At 35.8% G+C, this 19,108-nt stretch overlaps 1 protein-coding gene across 2 annotated transcripts in view; it reads right to left on the reverse strand.

Moving 5' to 3' along the window:
* The window catches only part of DYNC2H1 (dynein cytoplasmic 2 heavy chain 1), a 388,746-nt gene that overhangs the window by 220,966 nt on the left and 148,672 nt on the right, over positions 1-19,108 (reverse strand). For both annotated transcript variants that reach the window (XM_060399635.1, XM_004015967.6), the window contains exons 58-63: positions 18,793-18,916; positions 17,859-17,980; positions 13,665-13,751; positions 10,946-11,072; positions 8,542-8,683; positions 7,861-7,970 (exon numbers count right to left, since the gene is read on the reverse strand). In XM_060399635.1, coding sequence (XP_060255618.1) covers positions 7,861-7,970; positions 8,542-8,683; positions 10,946-11,072; positions 13,665-13,751; positions 17,859-17,980; positions 18,793-18,916 — 712 coding nt within the window. The remainder of the gene's footprint in view (positions 1-7,860; positions 7,971-8,541; positions 8,684-10,945; positions 11,073-13,664; positions 13,752-17,858; positions 17,981-18,792; positions 18,917-19,108) is intronic.

The raw sequence follows: 19,108 nt of genomic DNA on the forward strand, positions 1-19,108 counted from the left end.
AACCAGATTCTGCTTAACTACAAAAACAATTATTTTAAATTTTACAAAGTTCTTACCCATGATTTCAAGCCAATGATCTGAAGCAGTTAAAAAGAGAATAAGATAATGTTTCAAAAAATCATGTATTTAGCACAGAAAATATGCCTAAGAACCTCAAAGAATACTTACAAGTTTGTGTTCATCTTATTTATACTTTTCCAGAGACACAGAGAAGACCGCTAAGGCATACTTTAGGTGTGTGTTCCATGATTAAATGTGGTCAAATTCTACATTTAACAAATTATAGATCCAAAAACGTTGAGCTTTCATTCATTCATCTACCATACAATGCAAGGGATACAAAAACTAACAAAATACATTCCCTCACCCTTACTGGCCACCATCCAATAAAGAAGCAAAAACTGAAAAATTTTTTTAAATCAAAGATAACTCAAAATTATAAGTGGATCATAAGTGGAGTTAGGGGAAGCCGCTGGGAAGCAATTCAAGTATAAATAGATTTAAAAAGATAGGACTTTCCCTGGAGAAGGAGGTGGCAACCCACTCCAGTATTCTTGCCTGGGAAATTCCATGGACAGAGCAGCCTGGCAGACTGCAGTCCATGGGGTTAAAAAAAAAAAAAAAAAAAGATAGGACTTTGCCAGGGAAAGAAGTTAAAAAATAAAAAGCAAATTTGGTCCAGACAACAGCATGATTGAGAGAAGAGTGAAAGGCCTGGGAGTATTTGGAAAACCACCAGTGACTTAGTATAGTTGGAGTAAAAGTACAGGCAGTTTTGTTATTTTTGAAATTTTATACATTGGTTCTTTTGGCTCTTTGCAATAAATTATCAATATAAATAGTGATGGCCAAAAAAAAGTTTAGGCAAAGATGATGCATATAAAATGGTAGGAGTAATCAGAGGTCTTTCTGATCATAAAGAAGCTTTCATGCCATGTTTAAGGATAATGAAACTTTTCTTTTCAGGTAATGAGCAGTCACTGAAATACATTATTCAAGGAATTGTCATGATCAGATTAACATTTTAGGAGAATCAGTCCAAAAACAATAAAGGAACTGATACTGGGGGCAAGTGACCAGCTGCTGTGATGATGTATCTACCACAACATGAGGTAGGCCTCAGTGAAGCCACTGGCAGCAGGCACGGTTGGAACAGAATGAATTGAGGACACATTTGAGAAATAGATTTGGGAAGACTGGCTGAATAATTAACTGAGAGAACAATTAAAGAGACATAGCCAAGAATGAGTTGCAATCTGCATTACTAGACCAAAACAGTGACATCTCCAGCATTAGGAAACAGAAGAGAAGCAGGTTATAATAAGTCAGAGGGAAGAGAAACAATTACTAGAGAACACAGCTACCTTTGCCTAACATGCATGCCCCAATCATACATTTCTCATGGGATTATCAATCCTCCAGAACTGCATACAAGGGGTGAGCAAGTGACCCAAACTAACCAATAAGAAACTTTTGTTGAGGACTGGCATAAATGATGGAAAGGATGAGAAGCGATATCATTAGTCCGAGAACAGAAACTGTGATACTGGTAAAACTCACGAGTCACCAATGTCTATCAATAACACATGGCAGAACCTATCTAAGAATAAATCCATCTAAGAATATCGAAGAATAAATCCATCTATTAAGATGGAGGAAAGAGAGAGAGAGATGTCCTGGTAATATCATTTGAATCCTGAAGCTAGTTTAAACCATTTGAACATCTCAGTTACTTTAAAGCATAAATTACTTTTTAAAAAGAAAATGTATTATATGTACTTGGCCACTGATTCTAAACTTAAAAAAAAATTTTTTTTTAATGATTAAAGACAAAGTTTGAACTGCATACAAAGCTCCAGAAAATAATATCTAATAGGAAATTAGAACTACAGATCAGGGGCTCAGAACAGACGTCAAACGTTAGAGTCAAACATGATATCAATTGTAATTCTTCTCTCCTTGGGGGGAAAAAAAAGATTAGTTAGGGGACATTTTTGAAAGCGATTTTTTTCTTCCACTTTTACTGAGATATAATTGACAATCATGTGTAAGTTAAGATGTACAAAACAGTGATTTCACTTACATGTATCATGAAATGATTGTCATAGTAAATTTAGTGAATATCCATAATATCATACAGATGCAAAATTAAAGAAATAGTTTTTTTTTTCTTGCAATGAGAACTCTTAGGATTTCATCTCTAAGCAACTTTCATATATAACATAGAGCAGTGCTAATAATATTTATCATGTTGTACATAATGTCCCTAGTGCTTATTTATTTTATACTTGAAAGTTTGTCCCTTCTGACTTTCATCCAATAAGAAAGAAACTACTGTTTAAAACATTTATAAAACTACAACTTTATTTTTATTTTTAATAACCACAAGTGGGGTAAGGGTAGAAATATTTTGTAAATACAACTAAAAGTCATCTTTTGATAACATAAGGAGAATTACATTGATGGAAATAACACAAAACAAAAAAGTTAAAACATATACAGAACCATAAACACATGTCTCTCAAAGGCAGTCTTACAGCATAGACTGGCTAGGCGGCAATGTCTGAATCTTGGCTTTACCTTTAGACAGCTCTGTGACCTTCAACAAGAAACTTAACCCTTCTGCATCTCAACTTCCTTATCTACAAAAGGATAATACGTGTACCTAAAGGACAGAAATGGTATGGACCTAACAGAAGCAAAAGATATTAAGAAGAGGTGGCAAGAATACATGGAGCAACTGTACAGAAAAGATATTCACAATCCAGATAATCACGATTGTGTGATCACTCACCCAGAGCTAGACATCATGGAATGTGAAGTCAAGTGGGCCTTAGGAAGCATCACTATGAACAAAGCTAGTGGAGGTGATGGAATTCCAGTTGAGCTATTTCAACTCCTAAAAGATGATGCTGCACTCAATATACCGGCAAATTTGAAAAACTCAGCAGTGGCCACAGGACGGGAAAAGGTCAGTTTTCATTCCAATCCCAAAGAAAGGCAATGCCAAAGAATGTTCAAAGTACCGCACAACTGCACTCATCTCACACACTAGCAAAGTAATGCTCAAAATTCTACAAGCCAGGCTTCAACAGTACGTGAACTGTGAACTTCCAGATGTTCAAGCTGGATTCAGAAAAGGCAGAGGAACCAGAGATCAAATTGCCAACATCTGCTGAATTATCAAAAAAACAAGAGAGTTTCAGAAAAACACCCACTTCTGCTTTATTGACTATGCCAAAGCCTTTGACTGTGTGGATCACAATAAACTGTGGAAAATTCTTAAAGAGAGGGAATACCAGAACACCTGACCTGCCTCCTGAGAAATCTGTATGCAGGTTAAGAAGCAACAGTTACAACTGGTCATGGAACAAACAACTGTTTTCAAATAGGGAAAGGAGTATGTCAAGGATGTATATTGTCACCCTACTTATTTAACTTATACGCAGAGTACATCATGAGAAACGCACAAGCTAGAATCAAGACTGCCTGGAGAAATATCAATAACCTCAGACATGCAGATAACACCACCCTTATGGAAGAAAGAAAAAGTGAAAGAGGAGAGTGAAAAAGTTGTCTTAAAACTCAACATTCTGAAAACTAAGGTCAGGCATCTGGTCCCATCACTTCACTGGAAATAGATGGGGAAATAGTGGAAACAGTGACAGACTTTACTTTTGGGGACTCCAAAATTACTGCAGATGGTCACTGCAGTCATCAAATTAAAAGACGCTTGCTCCTTGGAAGAAAAGTTATGGCCAACCTAGATAGCATATTAAAAAGCAGAGACATCACTTTGCCAACAAAGATTCATCTAGTCAAAGCTATGGTTTTTCCAGTAGTCATGTATAGATGTGATATTTGGACTATAAAGAAAGCTGAGCACCAAAGAATTGATGCTTTTGAACTATGGTATTGGAGAAGACTCCTCAGAGTCCCTTGGACTGCAGGAGATCCAACCAGTCCATCAAGGAAATCAGTCTTGAATATTCATTGGAAGGACTGATGCTGAAGCTGAAACTCCAATACTTTAGCCACCTGATGCAAAGAACTGTATCACGGGAAAAGACCCTGATGCTGGGAAAAACTGAAAGCGGGAGAAGGGGACGACAGAGGATGAGATGGTTGGATGGCATCACCAACTCAATGACATGAGTTTGCGTAAACTCCGGGAGTTGGTGATGACAGGGAGGCCTGGTGTGCTGCAGTACATGGGATCGCAAAGAGTCAAGATGCGACTGAGCGACTGAAATGACTGACTGACTAAATAGGGTTGATTTGAAAAGTAAATGAGTTAAGTATTTAAGTGCTTTACTTCTATTAATTTTTAAATAATAATATATGAACAAAATGGACTTCCCAGGTGGCTCAAAGATAAAGAACCCTCCTGCCAATGCAGGAGGCAGAGGAGACGCCAGTTGGATCCCTGGATTTGGAATATCTCTTGGAGAAGGAAATAGCAACTCACTGCAGTATTCTTGCCTGGAAAATCCCATGAACAGAGAAGCCTGGCAGGCTATAGTTTATAGAGTGGCAACGAGATGGAAACAACTGATCAACTGAGCATGCACAAACAACATAGTAAGTATACAAAAGTGTTTATTATTATTATGTATTGGGGATTTAATGACAAAGATATGTCTCAATGTAATTTACCTTCACAAGTCTATATTCTTTAGACTAATACCAAATTAGCTTGCATTGCCTCAACACACAGTAAATGGCAGGAGGGAAAAACATTCTCAGATACGTGTGGGTGGTTTAAAGAAAACTAATTTGACACTGAACTGTCCATAAACAACAAAAAACAAATAGCTAGTACATGTCTTTACAAGAAAAATTTACAATACTGTGAAGATTAAACCAAGAAAAACTTATAAACTGTGAAATTTAAACGAATCATAGTTTCCATCTTCTTTCTGGATGCTCTTTACTCACACCTCTCCATAGTGTCTAACAGACATGTGCACGCATGCTCAATCGCTCAGGCATGTCCAACTCTTTGCAACCCCACAGACTAGCGCACCAGGCTCCTCTGTCCATGGGATTCTCTAGGCAAGAACACGGGAGTGGGTTGCCATTTCCTTCTCCAGGGGATCTTCCCAACCCAGGGACTGAACCTGCATCTCCTACATCTCCTGAACTGGCAGGCGGATTCTTTACCACTGTGCCACCTGGGTCTCATACTCTCCATTTATCCCCTGAGTTTCACAAAAGCAGGAAGATCATAAAATCACCCAAAACAAAATTTTTAATAATTACATCGGGATAACAAGTGTAACGGAGAAGGCAATGGCACCCCACTCCAATACTCTTGCCTGGAGGATCCTGTGAATGGAGGAGCCTGGTAGGCTGCAGTCCATGGGGTCGCTAAGAGTCGGACATGACTGAGCGACTTCACTTTCACTTTTCACTTTCATGCATTGGAGAAGGAAATGGCAACCCACTCCAGTATTCTTGCCTGGAGAATCCCAGGGTTGGGGGAGCCTGGTGGGCTGCCATCTATGGGGTTGCACAGAGTTGGACACAACTGAAGCCACTTAGCAGCAGCAACAACAGGTGTAAATCATAGTCCAAGCAATCCAAGACATATGGTCACTGTGGCCAAATTCTTCCCCCTCCTCAAGGACACAGTCATAGAAGCTTTCTGCTTATGTAACAGAACTAATGGCTTGTGTTACAAGGCCAGTGGTAGATAATTATTTGACTATTTCCTCACCCGAACAACACATATACTTCAATAGTTAACTGAACACAAATATGAGAACTCCAAAGCACCCTTTGTGATAATACAAAGGAATAATTTTGAATATACAAGGCACAAATAAGTAGTTAGCTTATAAGTGACGGAGTGGCTATAGGCCTTGAAACTGGGAAAGACTGCACTATGAGAAAGAATCTCTGAAATGCTTTATTATAGTTAAATGATACATAATTCATCACACCTTGTCATTTTTTCTCAGAAAATAATCCCAGAACCACATATTGTAAACATATAGACATCTAATTTCATATCACGTGGTAATGTTAATGAGTAGATGTTATAGAATTGCGCTATCCAACCACACCCTCAACTACAAAGTTTATTTTAGAATTCAGACAGAATGTTGAACACAATGGTAAACCCATTTCAACAAAATATTTAATTAATTACTCTAACAAAATTTTCCAGATGGTTTCGTTTTGTCATGCTGTTTTAGTTGCTCAGTCGTGTCCGATTCTTTGTGACTCCATGGACTGTAGCCCCCCAGGCTCTTCTGTCCATGCCCCCCTCCAAGGTGTCTAGCCAACCTAGGGACTGAACCCAGGTCTCCTGCATTGCAGGTGGATTCTTCACCAGCTGAGCCACCAGGGAAGACCAAGAATACTGGAGTGGGTAGCCTATCCCTTCTCCAGAGGATCCTTCTGACTCAATAATCAAACTAGGGTCTCCTGCATTTCAGACAGATTCTTTACCAGCTGAGCTACCAGGGAAGCCCTTTGTTTTGTCATATAAATGCGTATGTGTCTATAAGAAAGCTGGCAACATTAAATACAAAGTGTACTAAGCTTGTTATGAAAATGAATTTCAAAGACAGTATTTCCCAAATTCATCATGAAAGACAAATTCAGAATAGAAAAGTAAATATTTCACTTACTATTATTAGAAAAACAAAAACAATTGTGATAAATTTTTTTCTAAAGGTCTCTGATTTCTTATGGAATAAGAAAGAAAAATCTTAAACTAATCTTTTTAAATCTTCAAACAACTGCTTTCTTGGAATACTGAAAATGAAGAAGCAACTATGAAACCTTAGGAAAAGAATAGCAAACATGAGAAAAAGTACTAGGCTGTACTGAGTATATACACATTTAGAGTTCCAGATTTGTAATTCTAGTGTGAAAAATGATAAAAATGTTTAAAAAGTAAAGCTTAGGCCAAATCAAATTAAAAGAAGGTAAAATTGTTTAATCTTTGTTCAGTGACTCTTATACTAGTAACTCTAATGTAATGAGTCAAAGTAGAGTCAATTGATAGTTGAATAAAACAATAAATTACATGGGAATAAACAGGGACCCCAATATGAATCTTATAATAATATGACTTACACTCCCTAAGGAGAAGCATTTAGAATAAAGAAATGGTGTGTGGACAGAGAAAAGAGTTGTAGAGATAAAAGAAAATACTAGTAATATAAACTATTCAGATAAAACGAAGAGAAAAAAATGAAACATATTTTCAAGAGGTACAAGTTATCTTTCAAATTCTATATCAGAAAGGTAAATTAAATTAATGGTAAAAATTCAACTTCATACAAAGAAATGATTTGCTTGTACACAAGGTTTTGAGTTTAGTTTTCACATTCACTGCTAATTAAGGCATAATAGTTTCAATTCTAAATAATGACTTCTGGGAAACGCATACTATGGAAAAGGAAAATTTTCCAAAATACACACATGGTCATCTTCAATTTATAACCCAAACTTACCTATCTTCATTCTGCATAACATTGTTTATAAAGCAAAATGAAATAAAAGTATAAAATTTTTTTAAAATATACTTTAGATGGAAGAGCTATATAGCCAAATAAATCAAGTATCCCTAAAATGTTTCTATTCATATCAGGAAGTTCAAATAATAATATCTGGCCATCAAAATAATACCATTTTAATTTATAATTTTATATGAAGGTAAAAATAAATTACACTAAAATTGTAGAGTTGCTAACTGAATCTTAAATGGGTTTTTGTTAGGAAAATATTTTTACTTTTAGATAACTAAAGACTAACTGTGAAAGCCTAAGGATTTTAAGAAGGTACTTCCTGCAGCAAGCTTCAAAAGAAACATTTCTAATGAGAAAAGTTAAGTAGATTAATTACCTGTAAGATAACAAGAGCATTTTCTATGGAAAGGTCATCTGATGGTAGGCCCTCACTTTTCCAAATTAACTGTTCACTTTCAGTACAAAGAAATCTCCTCAGATCAAATTCTGAAAAATTAAAGATATCAATGATAATAATAATCTTATGATTGATGAAGAAAAGAGAATAAAACTATTTAAAATATACTCCAACAAAAGTCCAATGATCATTCTTAATATTCAATCCATCCTTCTGCATTTAGTACCAGAAGTTAAAGAGAAAAAAAAAATTAACGATGCAAAGAAATGAAACAACTGAATTAGTTTTCTTCTATTAAATAAATGTTTCACAACTATAATAATTCATTAAAAAACACAAAATTCACAAAGAATTTTGGGATTCCTACATCACATTTTACCATATGAAATCAGTGTAAAAATTAATAAAATGTTTAACTGCATTCATACAATATCAAAATAATTCAGTGGTCTCAGTTTCAAAAGTGGTTTTAGGGGGACAAGAGTCAACATAATAGATTGATTCTCAGAACATTTGTAGAATTTAGCAAATCTAAGCACTTATGGTATCCATTAACTTACAGAAAGTTTTCCTAATCCTAAAAAAATAAAATAACAAAAATCAAAAGATATGCTTTTCATATACTAAAACTTCAAATTTATGAATTAACTAAATACAAACTTTCAAGACCAGCGAACTTGGTCCATGCTTCCAAACAGGTTTTTCTCAGACCCTCAGGAGCAGCAGAAAGATATGTAATAAATGCAGCAGCTAGTTGAGCTCTTTTAGGAAGAGTAGCTAATTCCTCTGTCATCTCTGCAACCTGAAAAAGAGAGAGAGAGAGAGAGAGAGAGATGGATATGTCCTAAGAGGAAAAAAAAAAAAAAAGCTTCACAAATTCAAGCTTTGTTTCTAGGAAAAAATCATTCATTGGTTTAAAGTAATTACCTATCTTGAATACAATTTTCAAAATGTAGAAATACTAGCAAGACCTTAGATCTTGCTGTGATATTAAAACAATATATGATATCCCAACATATCTATAAAGAAGAATATATTCTTTCATTGAAATTTCCTAATGATTATAATAAACATTGTGAAAATACCATCACTTTCTAAAATATGATTAAGGCACAAAGAGTAAGAACAAAGCCAAAAAACAAACAGTAAGCAAGGAGACTTTTTTAGAAGCATAGGGGGCCTAAAGCATAAGCCTGCACAGAAAGATTACCAATAGAGGAATAATAAAAAGAGAAACAGTTGGCTAGAAGAAGGGGGATTTTAACATTTTCCCATGCCATGCAAAGTTGCTTCAGTTTTAACCTGTGGTTAATAGTGAGCCACTGAAAGTGTTTAAACAGAGCAATGAGTGGTAATAACGAGCCTAGGTTTCCGAAAGATTTCAGCTGCCAAAGTATCAACTAGTTTCAGGGTCAGAGAGAAGAAAGACAAGGAGAATTCAGGTGAAAAAAAAAAAAAAAACAAGAGCATTAAGGATGGAAGACAAATATGAGGAATATATGCAAAGGGATACAAATTAATAAAAAGAGTCTAAGAAAATCACATATTTTTCATTTTGATACATAGAAGAAGGATGCCTTACGACACTGGAAAAGAAAAGAGATTTGATATGAGACAAGAAAAAAATTCAGAGGTGTCTGAGCTCCTGAAACAGTTGAAGGCCAATATCTAAGCATAGTTAGAAATAGGAATTTAAAAGTCAGCATTCTAGAAATATACATCTGATCAAATATCATCATATGGGTTAATATTTTAAAGACTATATGAGAAACCCCAGAGTTTCTCTCTATTTGCTGAGAAGGGATCTGACAAGGAGAATACTAAGAGGCAATCAACATTACTGGATGAGCAGATGAGGATCACCCCGTGAGGGAAGGAATCTAACTGGTTAAAGAAAAGCAAAATCAAAACAAATGAGCCAAGCTGAAATAGAGGATTTCAAAAACAAATAAATGCCCAAAAGTGTCAGATCCTAAGAGGACTGTCTTGGTAAAGGAAATCCAAAACAGGCTCTAAAGAGTACTAAACTTTCCATCTACTCATTTTCATTCCTATCCTTGATGAATGTGGAGAATGAAAAAATTGGCTTAAAACTCAACATTCAGAAAACTAAGATCATGGCATCTGGTCCCATCACTTCATGGCAAAAAAGATGGGGAAACAACAGAAACAGTGACAGACTTTATTTGGAGGGGCTCCAAAATCACTGCAGATGGTGACTGCAGCCATGAAATTAAAAGACAAGCTCCTTGGAAGAAAAGCTATGACCAACCTAGACAGCATATTAAAAAGCAGAGACATTATTTTGCCAACAAAGGTCCGTCTAGTTGAGGCTATGGTTTTTTCTAGTAGTCATGTCTGGATGTGAGAGCTGGACTATAAAGAAAGCTGAGTGCTGAAGAATTGATGCTTTGAACTATGGTGTTGGAGAAGACTCTTGAGAGTCCCTTGGACTGCAAGGAGATTCAACCAGTCCATCCTAAAGGAAATCAGTCCTGAATATTCACTGGAAGGACTGATGCTAAAACTGAAACTCTAACTTTGGCCCCCTGATGCGAAGATCTGACTCATTTGAAAAGACCCTGATGCTGGGAAAGATTAAAGGTGGGAGAAGGGGACGACAGAGGATGAGATGGTTGGATGGCATCACCGACTTGATGGACATGAGTTTGAGTAAGCTCCAGGAGTTGGTAATGGACAGGGAGGCCTGGTGTGCTGCAGTCCATGGTGTCGCAGAGTTAGACAGAACTGAGCGACTGAATTGAACTGAACTGATCTCCCCTAACTAAAAGAGAAATAGGTTGCTTTGTCTAAAATCCATTCATATAAAGATATTGTGCTTAAAGATTAATTCACAACAGGGCCATTAATATCTAGATCATTTATCCTAAGCCGGCTGACAGTTAATGGATATTTTGCCTTTTCATTTTTGTTAACAAATACATCATAGATTTCCTGTCTTAAACAATGCCTCTTTATGGCCATGGACTGTATAGTCCATGGGGTTGCAAACAGTGCAACAGGACTGAGCGACTTTCACTTCACTGTGTGATCTCAGACAAACCTGTGCATTCCATCTCCTGTGTTCTCTATCGAGCTGATTAATTAAGACTTCTGCAGCTTTAATTGTTTCTTGTGCTTTGCTTACTTCAGCTTCAAGTTTGGCAGCTTCTGAAGTCCTGCTCTGAAATCTATGAAAACATTAAAATTTAATTAAAGACAATCAGATTTAAGATAGATTTAATACATTATGCTTAGGTAGTAAACTTTTATACTAGAATTTTAATTATAATATTGATAATATTTACATATAAAATATCATTATTATAATAGACACGATCCCAATGCTTACATTTAAAGGGGAATATTCTCACAGGGCTGTGATATCCTACTACATTATGTATAAACATCAACATGACATTCAAAGTTCCTGTCATAAGATTGATCTAATTTGTCTTTTCAGTTTTATTTGATTTTATTTAGTCCAGTAAAACTAGATGTCAACATCAGCAGAACTGTATATTTTCAAACAATGCACTGTCTTTCACCTGCCATGACTGTCAATGGGCTGCTCCATTATCCAGCTTCTTCCTTACACCCACCTCACCCCTCATTCTAACTCCCACAAATACACACCTATGAAAATTACAAATAAAATTTTTCAACTCACATCAAATAGTCATCCCACTAGATATATTCTCTCCCTATGTGCCCAACTGCCAAAGTTTCAAACTTCTTTTTAAATTATTTTCCTTAAAAATGCTTGTACAAATTTATTATTTTACTAAATATAATAGCAGATTCCATATGATTACTTAGTCCTTCAACAAATATGTAAGTGCCTTCAAAATGCCGAGGACTGGGCTTCCCTGGTGGTCCAGTGGTTGAGAATCTGCCTGCCAATGCAGGGGACACAGGTTCAATCCCTGGCCCAGGAAGATCCCACATGCTGCGAGGCAACCTGTGCACCACAACTGCTGAGGTCCACACACTCTAGAGCCCACAAGCCGCAACCACATTACAACTAGAGAGCAGCCCTTGCTAGCTGCAACTGGAGAATACCCACGGATAGCTACAGAGACCCAGCCCGGCCATAGATAAATAAATACATAAAAGAGAACACATAGGATCGTGCTGATTCTAGGAACAGTTCAAAATTAGTGCTATAATTCTCATTTTATAAATATGGAGACTTGGGTCCAAACAGATCTTGCCAATAGTAAGTAGAGGACCTGAAATTCATATACGGGTGTGCTATTAAGTTGCAGGCCCTCTATTCTTTATTGCCTCTCTAACTGCCCTGTTCTTCCCTCCCCGAGACATAAGACTCTAGGAGTCACTTGTCCAATATGGCAGCCACATGTGGCTATCTAAATTTAAATTAATTAAAATTAAAAATCCAATTCCTCAGTCACATTCTCCACAAGTCCTCAATCATATTATTCAGAAGGTTTTCATAATAATCCTCCCAAAATACTAGTAATATGATGCAGTGACTAAGAAAAGGAACTTAAACGAGCCAGACAAATATAGGATCTAATGCTTGCTTACTCGTTTACTACTTGTTCAACTTAAGCAAACCTTTCTAATCCTTAGCGTTCTAATTGCAAATAATGGAAGAATATCCGCCTCTCAATATTGTTCTAGATGCTAAAAACATGTATTATGTAAAGTGCCTAGGACAACATCTGACACTTGCAAACAGCTAATAAATGGAGTTAAAACACTGGCACTATAAGCTAACTACTCAATAAATATTTGATAATTACTTCAGTATGAGTAAGTACTGATTCTGAGCATGTAATATTGAAAAGAATATATCATTTTCCTTATACTACTTTAATTAAATACCAGGAGGGAAATGATGTGATTTCATATCTATATGTCTAATATAAAAAAATTCAAGAATATTAAAAACATTGAATCTCTAGCTTTCACTATACCTTTAATTTATGTATATTAAGTAAATATATAAAAATGTAAATAGAGATGATTGTTTCCTGACTATATATAGAAAAAACAATTAATAGATTTTAGTCTAATGGAACTTTTTCTTGGTACAATAATGTGCATTTCTTCCATAAGAAAAAAAGGAAATGTAATACATGACTTAAAGAAAATAGCAAGTGATAACATATGCTATATTTAATGACATGTTCTCCAGTTTTCCAATCTTTACAATTCTTAAATGAAAATGTTTCTATATTTGTAAGTTCCATACCAGTATTTTTTTTGTCCTACATTAAAAACAATCACAGGAACAAAGAGGTACATGAGGGCTTTAAGATTAATTCCTTTCATAAAGAGATTTTAGATTTGAGCATATTTGCATGAAGGAACATTTTTAATACCAAAAAGAGCAAAACTAAAAAGATAAAACATTTTTAACATGATCATATACCATTCACAATTCCAGACTATGGAATAAGTAGTACTGTAGCATCATCAGCAATACAGAAGTCTAAGATGCTGAGGTCAAAATAATAAAGAAGTAGGAATACCAAATGTAAACACTCCCAGCATTAACACGTACATTCACTTCTTCCTGCTCAGTTTTCCATTGCTTGGAAATATACACAGTGATAGCTATACAAATGGAAACTTATAATATTTTTGTTTTATTAAACTTTTTAAAAAGGTATACAGTATGATTTTATATCATTCACCATTTTAAAGTGATAAATCAAAAAATTAATATATTAATTATAACAGTTTTTTTAAACTTAAGTATCAATTGCAGTAGGTTTTCAAATACTCAAAATATATTTCAAAACTTAACTTACTTTTCTTTGAGTTCTGATACTTTTTGACCAACAGAATTAAGAAGCTCTTCTAGTTTCCTTTTTCTATCTTCAGTTTTCCGCAAATTTCTAAAATATAATTCAATTTCATAGAAGTCACTCTAGTTATCAACAAAAAGCAGGAACAGCACTGTAATATATAATCTTGCAGTAAACAAATAACAATGAAAATTGTCAATAATTCACGAGTTTTAATACCTTCATTTAGCATTTTATTTGAAAAGCAATGCTAAAATTAAAAGTGTATTCTCTGACCTAACCACATCACTTCCAGTAATCTACATTTTAAAACACTTGTGCAAACAGATTTCTGGATAAAAATGGCTGTATGGTATCACCAACTCGATCCACGTGAGTTTTGGTGAACTCCGGGAGTTGGTGATGGATAGGGAGGCCTGGTGTGCTGCGATTCATGGGGTCACAAAGTGTCGGACACAACTGAGCGACTGAACTGAAGAAAATGTTAAAAAGAACACAGATTCCAAATACGTTTTAGCTTCTGATAGACTGTGGATAAGTATGTGACACAAAAACAGAAAAAAGAAATCAACTGAAGAAAAAGGCAATTATTAAGAATCAAAAATGGTATACAAGAAACATACTCATAAAATAATATTTAAGCTATAAAAATGATCACAATAATATAAACAGTATGATTTAACATGAAAATTTCATGCATTATATTGAGAAAAATAAGAGACTTAAGCAGCTAACATCTTCTTGTCTAGAGTAAGAAAGAAAAGCTAATTCCAAAAGTAGAACAATGAAAAACATGATGTACTTCTTAGTTCAAATTCAGAACAAATGAGATAAAATATAACACTAACTCAGTAGCAAATTGAAATTTAAGCCCCTAAAGTCATTAAAATTTTCCCACACCTGCCAGATAATATTTTAGAAAATATATGCTAAAAATTTTCAAAAACTTAGAGAAAAACAAAATATTAGCACTAAAGTTCTAGACAGCTCTTTAAGAATATTAGTGATACCAAAGGAACATTTCATGCAAAGAAGGGCTCTTTATTTCATGCAAATAAATGATAGAAATGGTATGGACCTAACAGAAGCAGAAGATATTAAGAAGCGGTAGCAAGAATACATAGAAGAATTATGCAAAAAAGATCTTCATGACCCAGATAACCACGATGGTGTGGTCACTCACCTAGAGCCAGACATCCTGGAATGTGAAGTCAAGGGGGTCTTAGGAAGCATCACTACGAACAAAGCTAACGGAGGTGATGGAATTCCAGCTGAGCTATTTCAAATCCTGAACGATGATGCTGTGAAAGTGCTGCACTCAATATGCCAGCAAATTTGCAAAACTCAGCAGTGGCCAAAGGATTGGAAAAGGTCAGTTTTCATTCTAATCCCAAAGAAAGGCAATGCCAAAGAATGTTCAGACTACTGCACAATTGCACTCATCTCACACACTAGCAAAGTGATACTCAAAATTCTCCGAGCCAGGCTTCAATAGTATGTGAACTATGAACTTCCAGATGTTCAAGCTGGATTTAGGAAGTTAGAGGAAACAGATCAAATTGCCAACATATGTTGGATCACTAAAAAGCAAGAGAGTTCCAGAAAAACATACTACTTCTGCTTTATTGAGTACACCAAAGCCTTTGACTACATGGATCACAACAAACGGTGGAAAATGCTTAAACAGATGGGAATACCAGATCATCTTACCAGGCTCCTGAGAAAATCTATGTAGGTCAAGAAGCAACAGTTAAAACTGGACATGGAACAACAGACTAGTTCCAAATTGGGAAATGAGTACATCAAGGCTGTATACTGTTACCCTGCTTATTTAACTTCTATGCAGAGTACATCATGAGAAACGCTGGGCTGGAAGAAGTACAAGCTGGAATCAAGATTGCTGGGAGAAATATCAAGAACCTCAGAAATGCAGATGACACCACCCTTATGGCAGAAAGTGAAAAGGAACTAAAAAGCCTCTTGATGAAAGTGAAAGAGGAGAGTGAAAAAGCTGGCTTAAACCTCAACATTCAGAAAACTAAGATCATGGCATCTGGTCCCATCACTTCATGGCAAATAAATGGGGAAACAATAGAAAAAGTGAGAGATTTTATCTTCTTGGGCTCCCAGATCACTGCAGATGGTGACTGCAGCCATGAATCACCTTGCTTGCTCCTTGGAGGAAAAGCTATGACAAACCTAGACAGCATATTAAAAAGCAGAGACATTCCTTTGCCAACAAAAGTCCATCTAGTCAAATTATGGTTTTTCTAGTAGTCATGTATGGATGTGAGAGTTGGACCATAAAGAAAGCTGAGGGCCGAAGAATTGATGCTTTTGAACTGTGATGTTGGAGAAGACTCTTGAGAGTCCCTTGGACTGCAAGGAGATCCAACCAGTCCATTCTAAAGAAAATCAGTCCTGAATATTCACTGGAAAGACTGATGCTGAAGCTGAAACTCCAATACTTTGGCCACCTGATGCGAAGAACTAACTCATTTGAAAAGACCCTGATGCTGGGAAAGATTGAAGGTGGGAGGAGAAAGGGACAACAGAGGATGAGATGGTTGGATGGCATCACCTCCTCAATGGACATGAGTCTGAGTAAGCTCGGGAGTTGGTAATGGACAGGCAGCCTGGTGTGCTGCAGTCCATGGGGTTGCAAATAGTCAGACACTATTGAGTGACTGAACTGAACTGAAATTTCTAGAATTTATTTTTTGTACCTTAACAGTATTCCTTTACAAAATTTTGCTCTTTCTAAAGGAACTTCTCCCACTTTATCTATCCAACAACTTAATAGTAGGAAAAGAATGAGTGCATTCTGCTATCCATCTTTTAATTGCTTTTTCTTCATATTTTTGGTCTATTTAACTCTTCACTTATTCATTTTTTTCTTTTTTCTCTAATGATAAACAGTAACAATACTGCGTTACTTTCAAGTGTACAGCACAGTGCTTTCTCTAATGATATACAGCTAAAATATTGTGTTATTTCAGGTGTATAGCACAGTGATCCAGTTATTTTTTGCAAATTATATTCCATTATAAGTTTATATGATATTGAATAAAATGTCTTGTGCTATATAATAAAACCATTTGCTTCCCTATTTTATGCATAATTGTTTGTCTTTTAATAATATACTCCTCATCTGTAAATAGTGCTGCACCCCAGTGCTAACAGGACCAGACGCATGACCCTACATGATCCTACGTGCATCTGATCCTGTGCATGGAGGACAGGCATGGCATGTTTCTACATGTTTCTACTGCCTGGCAATAGAAAGGGAGAAGGTGGAAATGGTGACAGATTTCCTCTTCTTGGGCTCTAAAACCACTGCAGATGGTGACTGCAGCCATGAAATCAGACGACGTCACAGCTCCTGTGATGAGAAACCTAGGCAGAGTGTTGAAAAGCAGAGACATCACTCTGCCGACAAAGGTCTGCACAGTCAAGGCTATGGTCTTCCCAGTGGTCGTGTACAGCTGTGAGAGCTGGACCATAAAGGCGGAGCACCAAAGAATTGATACCTTTGAACTTTGGTACTGGAGAAGACTCCTGAAAGTCCCTTGGACAGCAAGGAGATCAAACCAGTCAATCTTAAGGGAGATCAACCCTGAATACTCGTTGGAAGGACTGATGCTGAAGCTGAAGCTCCAATATTTTGGTCATCTGATGTGAACAGATGACTCACTGGAAAAGTCCCTGACGCTGGGAAAGATCGAGGGCAGAAGAAGAAGAGGGCGCCAGAGGATGAGATGATTGGATGGTGTCGCTGATGCAACAGACACGAACCTGGGCAGACTTCAGGAGAAGATGAGCGACAGGGAGGCCTGGGGTGCTGCAGGCCATGCGGTCACAAAGCATCGGACATGACTGGGCTACTGAAAAGCAACAACCCAATTACGTACAGATCTTTCTTGCAAGTTTTGTTATCTAGCTCTTCTGCCAGTTTCTAATTAGTTTTCCATGATAATCGTTCCACACGGAGATGTGTTTTTGATGTGTCTGTGGTTTAGGCGAGGTGAGCTCTACAGTCTCCACTCCATTATCTTGATCTACATTCGTAATTTGTATTTAAATGACTCAGTGTTGTCAGCTGCCTTTTTAGATACAGACAATAAATAAATCCTAATAATATGTCATCAATTGATAAAAATGAAGGTTAGGGTTGTTTATATTTTATATTTAACTTACGATTCTAATCCTGCCTGTTCAGTTTCCAAAGGCTGAATTCGTTCCAAGACATGGGAGTACTGGACATTGGCTTTAACCCAGGCAGCTAAGGGAGCAGCTGCAGTACTGGCACGCTTAGCATTCTGAAAAAACACATCGGAAATCATCCCACATCCTAACTCCATTTGAAATAAAGGTAAGGTTAATTCCAGTGTATTTTCTTTAAGGATTTGTTTAACAATTTAACCCAAATAATGAAGTTTTTGGTTTACAGCAAAAATAAAAATAAAGTGAATTGCTGTTTTAGGTAAAAAATATATAAACTATTTTCCTTAAGAACAAATCTTTTTGAACCACATACAATCTTTAATAGAAATCTATCATTCTATTAACATAAATAATTATTAGACACATTTGTAATGAATACATGTGCCATCCACAACAATCTTCAAGCATCATTTCTCTCTCTTCAATACAAAGAATAGATCTTTATTAGATAAAAGCACTGTTGAAACAATTGCTATTGGCATCAAAGAAGTACATGACATTTTAAATAAAAGATCTAAGAAAGATAAGAATCGTGAAATTGAAACTGTTTGCCGAATTAGATATAAGCATTCCAACAGAGAGATGTGTTATTATATGACTAATATACAAGAAGAAATAAAAGCATACAGGCAAATTGGAAGTTATGACTGTTTAGGAACTTACCAATGAGAGCAGATCGTAAGACTCAAACACCACCTAAGATAATAAACCTGTCTCCAACCCCCTAGATTCCAGTTTACCCAATTCTTCTGGTAAATACCTCCCAGCTATAATAGTTACAACTTATTATAAAAAACTTTTACTTTTTTTAAATAAAGTAAAAAAACAAATAATGTAAACCATCACATTTTGACAAGAATAATATAACAAGAGTATGGAAAGGGAATTTAAGGTATCTGTAAATTACCTTTGGATCAAAAGATCCTTTATTTTTAAGTAGAAGTTCTTCAACACTCTCTCTTATTTCCTTTGGAATATTTCGTGCATCAAAGGTTGCTATGTCTTCTCGCACACCTCTCTTTGCAAGGAAGCTAGAAATAAAGCATATTAATTCAAATGAGGCTAAATATAGTTTGCTATTTTTAACAAAAGTATCAATTTAACAGAGTGGTATATACAATACTTTCAATCTATTAGTTAACCAATAGAGTACTTTTAAAGTACTTAAGTTTCTAAAGTAACATTTCTTCATCGTTTTTTATAGACAAGGAGCTCCAGAAAGA

This window comes from Ovis aries, chromosome 15 (assembly GCF_016772045.2).
Source record: "Ovis aries strain OAR_USU_Benz2616 breed Rambouillet chromosome 15, ARS-UI_Ramb_v3.0, whole genome shotgun sequence".
Classification (NCBI taxonomy): Eukaryota; Metazoa; Chordata; class Mammalia; order Artiodactyla; family Bovidae; genus Ovis; species Ovis aries.